The sequence below is a fragment of the Aquarana catesbeiana genome, linkage group LG06 (assembly GCF_042186555.1).
Source record: "Aquarana catesbeiana isolate 2022-GZ linkage group LG06, ASM4218655v1, whole genome shotgun sequence".
In the NCBI taxonomy this organism is placed as follows: domain Eukaryota; kingdom Metazoa; phylum Chordata; class Amphibia; order Anura; family Ranidae; genus Aquarana; species Aquarana catesbeiana.
The window spans coordinates 22,351,531-22,363,194 of record NC_133329.1 but is presented as its reverse complement, the minus strand read 5'-3'; the positions used below and the strand labels follow the sequence as shown (position 1 = coordinate 22,363,194).

At 48.1% G+C, this 11,664-nt stretch overlaps 1 protein-coding gene across 1 annotated transcript; it reads right to left on the bottom strand.

Annotated features, from left to right (window-relative positions):
• Positions 1-1,177: 1,177 nt before the first annotated feature.
• Positions 1,178-2,128, bottom strand: LOC141147522 (olfactory receptor 5AR1-like). Its single transcript, XM_073634756.1, has one exon. The coding sequence runs from the start codon at positions 2,126-2,128 to the stop codon at positions 1,178-1,180; it is 951 nt and encodes a 316-aa protein (XP_073490857.1).
• Between the last annotated feature and the right edge of the window lie 9,536 nt (positions 2,129-11,664).

The window sequence follows — 11,664 nt, the reverse complement described above, 5'->3', positions numbered from 1 at the left end:
CCTGGAGCCCACGGCCGCCTCTTTGCAGCCGCCCATTCAGTTCACAGCATGGCTAGGGGGGCAGAGACTAGAGGTCAGCTGACTGGTGAGGAATGTGAAGTGGGAGGGGCTGGAGGAGACCCCATCTCCTGATTTCAGCATAGGTGTCACTGCTGTGAGACACCACAGAGCTGAAGTCACAGTGAGTTACACTACCTGAGTTGCCATTAAAAGTCCCCACTACAGTTCTCAGATCAGCAGATGACCTTGATTAAGATCACCTAAATTGGCTGATCAGAAACCCCCCAGCACTGTCATTCATCCCACCAGCGCTGCCACTCATCCCAACTACCCACCAGCACTGCCACTCATCCCACCAGCACTGCCACTCATCCCAACTAACCACCAGCACTGCCACTCATCCCAACTACCCACCAGCACTGCCAGTCATCCCAACTACCCGACAGCACTGCCACTCATCCCGCCAGCACTGCCACTCATCCCAACTACCCGCCAGCACTGCCACTCATCTCAACTTACCGCCAGCACTGCCACTCATCCCAACTATCCGCCAGCACTGCCACTCATCCCAACTATCCGCCAGCACTGACACTCATCCCATCCCCCCCCCCCCCAAAGAGTAGGAGAATATAAAAAAATAGAGAATACATGGAAGGGAAAGGAAAACAGGGGGAGGAACAAAGAAAAAGGGAGAGAAAGAATAAGATAAAGAACAAGAAGGACGGCTACAGAGAGGGATGGGGGAAAAAAACAAGAAATTAGGATAGAGAGGGATAAAAGGGAAAGAAAGGAGAACAAAGAGAGTGATACATTCTAAAATGTACCATAAGGGGTTTGAACACTGTACGAGTGGAAGGGACTCGGGAAATGCTAAATTTCCGTGAGTTAGGGGGCGCAAATTTCTTGTCTTTCCTTGGGTGCTGAAAACCCATGCTACGAAAATGTTACTTTTAGGGGTCCCCACAACTTGGGAAATTTTATCAAGGGGTCGCGGCACTAGAAAGGTTGAGAACCACTGTTCTAGAAGGACATCTAAATACATTTTACAATAATCTACTCTATCTGCTAGAACCAGTTCTTATGAAAGACTTTTCCACATAATCGCAGTTTTTTTCAGTAAAAAGTATTCTACAAGAATGCACTTGTATCTTTTTTGGTGACCTCAATGAAGGCAGGTTTAGTTTGGATGAATTCTATCTTTTGGTTGGAAAATCTTCCGAAAAAATGAAACACTTGCGGTTTTGATTTCCTGGTTCCTCAGACTGTATATCAGAGGATTGAAGAGAGGAGAAATCACAGTGTAAAAGACGGACACCACTTTATCAGCGGCAAAATGATTATTAGTGCTTGGGCGAAAATAATTAAATGAAATGGAGAAATAAAATATAAAGACCACTGCCAGGTGAGAGGAACATGTAGAGAAAACTTTTCCTCCTTTTCCTTTAACTTGCATTTTGAGGACAGTTTTGATTATATAAGTGTAAGACATGAACATCACGATCAAAGACCCACCACCAAGAAAGCTACTAAGAAGAAAAACAAGCACAATGTTGATGTAGGTGTCATTGCAGGAGATCTGAAACAGCTGGGGGAGGTCACAAAAGAAACTTTTTATAATATTGGATGCACAAAATGATAAATTTAAGGCAAAAAGTGTGTGAACCACAGCATTGGTAAAAGCAAGGGACCACACAATGGACATCAACTGTACACATACTTTCCAACACATGATCTGTGTGTAATGTAATGGCTGACATATAGCGGTATATCGATCATAGGACATGGCAGTCAACAGAAGAGCCTCTGAAGTGGTAAATAATAAAAAGAAGAAGACTTGGGTTTTACAAGCTGTTATGGTAATATTTCTTCTTTTGGTGGGAAGGTCAAATAACATTCGTGGGACAGTGACCGTAGAACAACAGAGATCTAAACCAGCCAAATTCCCAAGGAAGAAATACATAGGAACATGGAGGTGAGAGTCAGTGACTATGAGGACAATGATCAGCAAATTCCAGATTACTGTCAGAAGGTAGATGAGAAGGAAGAGGAGAAATAGAGGAAGCTGAAGAGCTGGAAGGTCTGACAGTCCAGAGAGAAAAAAATCATTTACAATTGTCTGATTTTCCATTGCAATATTTTTATTTATAATTTTTATGATGAGGCAAATAAATAAATAAACATACATATAAATGCTTGATTCACATCTTCATTTCATTGTATGACTTGGTTTATGACAATTAAAAAAAAAATCAAAATATAAAAAAAGAATAGAATACAAAAATCTAAAAATTTGGCGCTGCAAACATGGGGCAGTTCCTAATAAGTAGCATTCCCAAATTGTTTAATCCTTTACTAGAAATCTCAGACTGCAGAATAAAAAGAAAAGAGTGGAATTTCAGTTGTCCTTTATACAAGATACAAAGAAAAGTTATGCCGTGTACACACGGCTGGACTTTTCGACCAAACTTGTCCGACGGAACAAATCCGTCGGACAATTCAACTGTGTGTGGGCTTCATCCGACCTGCAGCGGACCTTTTCTGTCGAAAATGTGACGGACTTTAGACTTTAGAACATGTTTTAAATCTTTTCGACGGACTCGAGTTCGGGCGAAAAATCAGTTCCTTTGTATGCTAGTCCGACGGACGAAAACCGACTCAAGGGCAGCTATTGGCTACTGGCTATAAACTTTCTTTGTCTAGTCCAGACATACGTCATCACGGTCAAATCCGTCGGACTTTGGTGTGATTGTGTGTAGACAAGTCCGATTCGATGGAAGTCCGTCGAAAAGTCAGTTGAAAAGTCCGTCGAAAGTCCGTTGAAAAGTCCTACGTGATTCAGTCCGTCGAAAGTCCGGTCGTGTGTACACAGCATTAGTTTTTACTGCAGCATTATAAATAAAATGAATAAAATAAAAGATGGATTCCCCTAAATTATATATTTAGTTAATCTGTCAGATTTTTATTTTTGTTTGTTTCTCTGATGCATATTTTCCCTCACTTTGCAAGTGGAAAAAAACATTGTCACCAGGTCAAAAAAAAAAATATTTTATTTTTGTTTGCGTAGCACTGAGTAACAAATTGTTGAACATGGTTCACCTGACAGGAGTTCTAATGTTTCTTTTCCCTATACAAAACTTTAAAAAAAAGTCTATGGGGTTGATTTACTAAAGGCAAATAGAGTTTACACACTGCAAGTGCAGTTGCTTCAGAGCTTAGTAAACAAGGGGAAGCTCTGATGACATATACCATCCAATCACGTGCAAGCAAAAATACTGTGTTTCTATTATTGTTCTTGCATGTGATTGGGTATTTTTTGCAAAGTGAAGCTGTCAGGTCCCACACTTACCAGACAGATGAGTCCGCTTGGGCAGAGGGTAGGCTCCCTTACGTATCCGATTGGGGGCCCCTGGTAGAGTAGACAGGAGGCCCGTGAGTACGGATTGGTATGAGGGCCTGAAGTTAGAGTCCTGGAGCACGGTGGTCTGGCAAGCAACCGGTAGAGCTATAGACTTGGTAGAGCAGATGCTGAGCAGGAGTTAATCAGGCTTGGTCACACACAGGCAGGAGTCGGCAACGGGCTGGCGGCAACGGTACAAGGGAGAAGGCAGAAATGAGGTCAGACAAGCCGGGGTCGGGTTCAGGCAGCAGTCACGGAGGGTCCAAAGGCAAGCCGGGTCACAACGGGTAAACACTACGGAGGTACAGGAACACAGGATGATCACGAGACAAGACACAGAGCTGTTTGATCAGGCAGCACCGAGTCAGTGTAGAGGCAGGCTTCAAATAGACTGATTGGCGCCAAAACGCTGCGCACGTGCGCGCGCCGATTTGCCAAAGCGCACCGCGCCCCCGCACGCTCCCAAGCGCGCCCCCGACACAAGCGTGCACACGCACACTACCGGGCATGTCAAAGGCAGCGCCCACAGGTGGACGCGCGCTAGCGCGAACGCGCGTACGCACGAACGCCCGGACGCCACCCCGCACACCACGGCCGGTCAGCCCAGGCACGCCGGTGCCCCCAGGGACACGTGCCCCAGCACGCACAGGGACACGAGCACCAACGCGCCCCGGCGCGCACCGGCGCCCAACCAGGTAACCTCTCTGACAGTGCCCCCTCCTCAAGGGCAGCCTCCGGATGCCCAGTTGGGCCAACTTTGAGGCATGAGAGGTTTTAAAGGATTGCAGGAGTTCTCTGGCGTGTAAATTGCTTTCCGGCTCCCACAAATTATCTTCGGGTCCATAGCCCTTCCACTTTACCAGATATTGCACCTGATTGTGCCTTCTTCTGCAATCAAGAATTGCCTCCACTTCGAACTCCTCCTCACCATCAACCATAATAGGTTTGGGTGGACCAATGCTGCGACCAGAAAAGAAGTTGGGGGTGACCGGCTTCAGGAGGGACACGTGGAATACTGGATGTATCCTCAGGGAGTTAGGAAGGTCAAGTTCGTATGCCACATTATTGATTTTCCTTTTGATCAAAAAAGGACCCAGGTATTTGGGGCCCAATTTCTTGGATGGGCAGGCCAACTTGAGGTTAGCGGTAGACAGCCAGACAGAATTGCCGGATTCTAGAACAAGTTCCCCCCGTCTCTTCCTGTCAAAGATCTTCTTGTAATCTTCCTGAGCCTTGGTCATGGTTTCCCGCAGAAATTTGTTGTTGTTAGAGAAGAAATCCAAAGTTTTGGACACTGCAGGAACCGGACACTCGGGGAATGATCCAGGCAAGAAGGATGGATGGAAACCATAATTGGCATAAAACGGAGACTGGTTGGTAGCTGAATGTAGAGAGTTATTATAGGAGAATTCTGCGATAGGAAGCAGAGAGGCCCAATCATCCTGGGAGAATGCAGAGAAACAGCGGATGTATTGCTCCAAGGTTTGGTTCGTCCTCTCGGTTTGTCCGTTTGACTGAGGGTGGTAGGCCGAAGAGAATGACAACTCGATTTCAAGAGCGCCACAAAGGGCCCTCCAGAATCTGGAGGTGAACTGGACGCCCCTGTCAGAAACTATGTTGGTCGGGACTCCATGCAGTCTGACGATCTCCTTGATGAAGATGGAAGCGGTCTCCATGGCTGAAGGGGTGCCCTTCATGGGGAGAAAATGGGCCATTTTAGACAGCCTGTCTACTACAACAAAAATGGACGAAAAACCTTCTGATGGAGGAAGCTCAACAATAAAGTCCATTGCAATCATGGCCCATGGTCTCTCTGGAACTGGCAATGGTCTCAACAGACCCCATGCTCTTGTCCGGCTAGTCTTGTTTCTGGCACACGTGTTACAGGACTCCACATATTCCTTGCAATATTTAGTAAGACGAGGCCACCAAAAGGTGCGTTGGACAAGGTCAGTTGTTTTCCATGTGCCGAAATGGCCAGCAAGTTTATGATCATGACACAAGCTTAACACCCGTACCTTAAGCTCCTCAGGGACCACAATCTTATTCTTGAACCAGAACAGTCCATCTTAGTCCATCAGGCTTCAACAGGTGGAGACATACCCATAGAGGCACGTCTGATTTGAGAAATTAGATCCTCCTGTAGGATTAGGAAATTTCCAGAGGGGAGGATGGTGTCTGGGGACACGGTTTTTTCAGAATCAAGAAACATTCGGGAAAGGGCATCAGATTTAACATTCTTGGATCCGGGTCTGTAAGTAATATGGAAAATAAATCGAGAAAAAAAAAGTGCCCATCTGGCCTGCCGGGGTCTCAATCTTTTGGCTGTTCTTAGGTACTCCAAGTTCTTATGGTCTGTGTAGCTCAAAATGGGGTGTGCTGCACCTTCCAGGAGATAACGCAATTTCTCCAGAGCTGCTTTAATGGCTAAAAGTTCCCGATCACCCACGTCATAGTTTTTCTCGGAAGGAGAGAGTTTACGTGAGAAGAATCCCACAGGGTACAGGAGTGCTTTGGCACCCTGTCTCTGTGAAAGTACAGCTCCAACTGCAACCTCAGAAGCATCCACCTCTAAGACGAAAGGCAAGGCAGGGTTGGGATGCCTAAGAATAGTGGCTGACGTGAACAGCGCCTTGAGTCTTTCAAAGGCCCTTTGTGCCTCAGGAGTCCAGCAGAACCGGCATCCTTGTTTAGTAAGCTCTGTGATGGGAGTTATGATTGAAGAAAATCCCTTAATAAATTTCCTATAGAAATTGGCAAAGCTAATGAAGCGTTGTACTCCTTTCTTGTCAGACGGTGCAGGCCAATCCAGAATAGCGGATACTTTCTGTGGATCCATTTTGATGCCGTCAGGGGAAATGATCAGGCCCAGGAACTGGATAGATTTGAGCTCAAATTCACATTTTTCAAGTTTGGCGTACAGCCCATGTTGTCTGAGCCGGGACAGAACATTTCGTACATGTTTGCGGTGTTCCATCAGGGAGGCAGAGAACACCAGGATATCATCCAGGTAAACGATGACATATAAGTCCAGTAAGTCATGAAAGACATCGTTGACAAAATGCTGGAATGTTGCCGGTGCGTTGCACAGACCAAAAGGCATGACGAGATACTCGTAATGTCCGAATCGAGTACGAAAGGCCGTCTTCCACTCATCTCCTTCTCTTATGCGGATCAAACTATAGGCTCCACGGAGATCTAGCTTGGTAAAAATGGTAGCAGATCCTAATCTCTGAAATAGTTCAGGAACCAGGGGTAGCGGGTATCTGTTCTTAATAGTGATTTTATTGAGCTCCTGATAGTCAATGCAGGGACGTAAGGAGTGATCTTTCTTTTCCACGAAAAAGCTGGAGACGTGGAAGGACGGATGAACCCTTTCTTCAGGTTTTCGTCAATATAGGTTTTCAAGGTGCCCAGCTCCTGCTCAGTTAGAGGGAAGATCCTCCCAAAAGGGACTTCGGTACCTGGTAAAAGTTCTATTGGGCAGTCATAGGGTCTATGTACTGGAAGGGTTTCTGCCCCTTTTTTACTGAACACATCCAGGAAATCCCGGTAGGGTTCAGGAAGATCTTGGTAGGTCTTAGTTTCTGAGTCTATGCACAGGCATTGGGAGGAAGTTAATGGGGTCCCCCGTAAGCAATGTTGTCTGCAATATTCAGAAGAAAACTGGATCTTGCCCGTAGACCAGTTGATACTAGGATTGTGAGCCTGTAGCCAAGGCATTCCTAGGATGACTGGGAAGAGGGGAGGGGAGAGGAGATGACATCTAGGCGTAAAAGTTCCTGGTGATCCGGGCCAATGGTGGCCAAAAGAGGAACTGTTTCTTGGGTGACGGGTCCGGAGCGGAGGGTGGAGCCGTCCGCTAGGAAAACTGCCAATCCTTGGGCTTTAGTTTGCGTGGGAATATGATGGATTTCGACGAAAGTCCGGTCAATGAATCCACTACATGCTCCCGAATCAATGATGACCGGTACTGGGATGCTCCTTCCAGGTAACTGTAATACAATGGAAAATGTTAAATGGTTACCGGTACTAGGTAGGACAGGTGCACACAACGAGGAAGATGGTAGACACTTACGTCTTTTATTGGGGCATGCTCTTGCAAAGTGACCAGGCTCCCCACAGTAAAAGCACAGGTTGAGTGTGCGTCTGCGTGTCTTCTCCTCAGGAGTCAGAGAGGGACGGAGCAGTCCCAGCTGCATGGGCTCAGAGACCTCTGGGACTGGAGTAGATGAGACAAGCGGAGCTTGGTTTGGGGCACTAGGGGCCCTTGGCAACATCCAGGTGAGGCGTGGGTGACCAACAGATCTCTCAGAGCGTCTCTCCCTGAGGCGGTGGTCAATTTGGATAGACAGATTGATTAGCTCCTCTAGTGTCTGGGGTACCCCCACTCGTGCTAGTTCATCCTTTAGGGGATCCGACAACACCAACCGATATTGGTGACGCAAGGCTGCGTCATTCCACTCCGTATCCGAGCTCCAACGCCTAAACTCCACGGCGTAATCTTCAGCAGCTCGGCGGCCTTGTTGAAGGGAATGTAAAGCGGCTTCTGCTGTGGCTGTTAGCTGGGGATCCTCATACAGCTGAGACATGGCTAGGAAAAAGTCACTTAGGGAGTCAAGAGATTGAGCCTTTTGCTCCAATAGATGGTGGGCCCAGGTTTGAGGCTCGCCGGTCAGCAAGGATATGACGAACCCCACTTTAGTAGCCTCCAGGGAGAACGTACGGGGTTGCAAAGCAAAGTAGAGTTCGCATGCGTTACGGAACGCCCGGAACTTACTGCGTTCTCCGGAAAACCTTTCGGGTGTAGGAACCCTGGGTTCTGGTGGAAGCATCACTACTGAAGGCGCTGAGGCAGGGTTGGCCGATACTGCTCCTGGAGGAGAGGCTGAGAGGGCCTGGACCTGCCCTTCCAGCCTGGTATAGCCTTCCTGTAGGCTCTTGACGGCTTGAGTAAGGCCCGCTAGGTGCCTGCACAGTTCATCCATGGGGGGGGCCCCCTGCCCGGACTCAGTCATGGCTGCCTGATACTGTCAGGTCCCACACTTACCAGACAGATGAGTCCGCTTGGGCAGAGGGTAGGCTCCCTTACGTATCCGATTCGGGGCCCCTGGTAGAGTAGACAGGAGGCCCGCGAGTACGGATTGGTATGAGGGCCTGAAGTTAGAGTCCTGGAGCACGGTGGTCTGGCAAGCAACCGGTAGAGCTATAGACTTGGTAGAGCAGATGCTGAGCAGGAGTTAATCAGGCTTGGTCACACACAGGCAGGAGTCGGCAACGGGCTGGCGGCAACGGTACAAGGGAGAAGGCAGAAACGAGGTCAGACAAGCCGGGGTCGGGTTCAGGCAGCAGTCACGGAGGGTCCAAAGGCAAGCCGGGTCACAATGGGTAAACACTACGGAGGTACAGGAACACAGGATGATCACGAGACAAGACACAGAGCTGTTTGATCAGGCAGCACCGAGTCAGTGTAGAGGCAGGCTTCAAATAGACTGATTGGCGCCAAAACGCCGCGCACACGCGCGCGCTGATTCGCCAAATCGCGCCGCGCCCCCGCACGCACCCAAGCGCGCCCCCGACACAAGCGTGCACACGCACACTACCGGGCATGTCAAAGGCAGCGCCCACAGGCGGACGCGCGCTAGCGCGAACGCGCGTACGCACGAACGCCCAGACGCCACCCCGCACGCCACGGCCGGTCAGCCCAGGCACGCTGGCGCCCCCAGGGACACGCGCCCCAGCACGCACAGGGACACGATCACCAACGCGCCCCGGCGCGCACCGGCGCCCAACCAGGTAACCTCTCTGACAGAAGCTTTACCTCCTATACTAAGCTTTAGAGCAAATTTCCTTGCAAAGTGAAACTTTGTTTGCAAAATGCAAAGTCTGTTTGTCTTTAGTCAACTCCTTTGACTTGATATACACTTTTGGGAATATTTAAGTATACTTTAGGCACTCATTGCAGAGTAAAAAAGATGTACACGTATGAATACAAAATCTTGTAACATGCACCAAAGGTAATTGTTTACCTACTTGACACCCACAGTATTTTCATTAGGTAACACAACCAGGCCAGGTGAAGTACTGGTACTAGCGTGTCCCCTGGGGCATGCATTGGCACAATCGGAACATGATGCGTGGTACCTGGCCGTTATGAGGGGCCGTGGTATCATGTGATTGTTATGACCAAGCATAGTGATCACATGATATTATGTAAACAAACTGTCATGAATGGAAAACATTAACAAGTTGCCATGAATGGAAAGCCATTTATGACAGCTAAAACTATTGTTTATAGTAGAGATCATCACTGTTATAAGCAAAAACTGTGAAAAAAATCACCCCCCCAGAGTAATACAGTGTCACTATGGAATGCCCTACCTGACACCTTGAGGGCTCCTCAATCTACTGACTGTTTTAAAAAAGGTCTTAAGACATTTCTTTTCAGCAAAGATTTTTGTCCCTTTTAGATGTTTCATCGTATGAATTGCTCAATTTTTCTTTTTTTTTTTTTAACCTGTAGCACTTTGAATAAAATGTATTATTATTATTATTATTACTGTGCAACTCCTATGACAGAATGTTAGAAAAAAAAGGAAAAAAAAAAAAGAAAATGTTAAAAAGAAAAAAAAAATGTTTAACCACTTCCCGCCCGCCCTATAGCGGATTGACGTCCGGGAAGTGGTTGTGTTATCCTGACTGGACGTCATATGACGTCCAGCAGGATAACATGCCGCAGCGCGCCCCCGGGGGCGCGCATCGCGGCGATCGGTGGAGCGGTGTGTCAGTCTGACACACCGCTCCACCGATCTTGGTAAAGAGCCTCCGGCAGAGGCTCTTTACCACGTGATCAGCCGTGTCCAATCACGGCTGATCACGCTGTCAATAGGAAGAGCCGTTGATCGGCTCTTCCTCACTCGCGTCTGACAGACGCGAGTAGAGGAGAGACGATCGGCGGCTCTCCTGGCAGGGGGGGTCTGCGCTGATTGTTTATCAGAGCAGCCCCCCCTCAGATCACCACACTGGACCACCAGGGATCGCCTCTAGGACCACCAGCGAAGGGGCAACATGTGGATGGCCAGGTATGTACCCCATGGCCATCCACATGTGCCCAGTGTGCCAAATCTGTGCCAATCAGTGCCCACAAATGGGCACTGATTGGCACAATTATGTTGCAGTGATGCCCAGCAATGCCACCCTTAGGGGCATCACTGCAAACAAGCAATGCCATCAGTGCCACCCATCAGTGTCCATTCATGCCACCTGTCAGTGCCTATCCATGCCCATCAGTGCCCATCTATCAGTGCCCACCCGTGCCCATCTGTCCCAACTATCAGTGCCACCCATAAGTAACCATCAATGCCACCTACGAGTGCCCATTAGGGATGAGCTTCGTGTTCGAGTCGAACCCATGTTCGACTCGAACATCGGCTGTTCGATCGTTCGCCGAATTGCGAACGTTATGGGCCGTTCGCGCTAAATTCGTGTGGCGCGTCACGGCCCATAATTCACTGCGGCATCGCAGTGCATTGCTGGCTGATGATTGGCCAAGCATGCACTATGACCCGCATGCTTGGCCAATCACAGCGCTGTCAGTAGAGAGAGCTGTAATTGGCCAAAGCCAGGGTGGCTTTGGCCAATTACGGCTCAGGGCATTTAGTACACACCCCACACTATATAAGGCCGCCTGCACGGCGGCCCTGTGTAGTGTGTGTTCCGGTGTGCTGAGAGATAGAGAGAGAGAGAGACAGTGTCATTTGATTTGAGTTAGATAGATTAGGCAGAACAGTCAGTCAGTTAGCTGCACTTACAGTGTATTGTGTATATATATGCATCCCAGGTGTTGCATATATATATATACACTGTATTCAGTTTAGCTAGATCCGTTCCTGTTATCTTCTATCTAGACTATTTACATTTAATGCAGTGCGTCCTGCTCACAGTGTTCAGCTAGATCCGTTCCTGTTATCTTCTAGACTATTTACATTTAGTGCAGTGCGTCCTGCTCACAGTGTTCAGCTAGATCCGTTCCTGCTATTTACATTTAGTGCAGTGCGTCCTGCTCACAGTGTTCAGCTAGATCCGTTCCTGTTAAATTCCTACTGACCGGCAGGCTTGTCTGGTTACAGTATATAAAGCTACCTGAAGAAAATTACAGGTGTTCTATTTGATCCTATTAGTACCACGGTCAGGCAGCTAGACTATTTACATTTAGTACAGTGTGTCCTGCTCACAGTGTTCAGCTAGATACGTTCCTGTTATCTTCC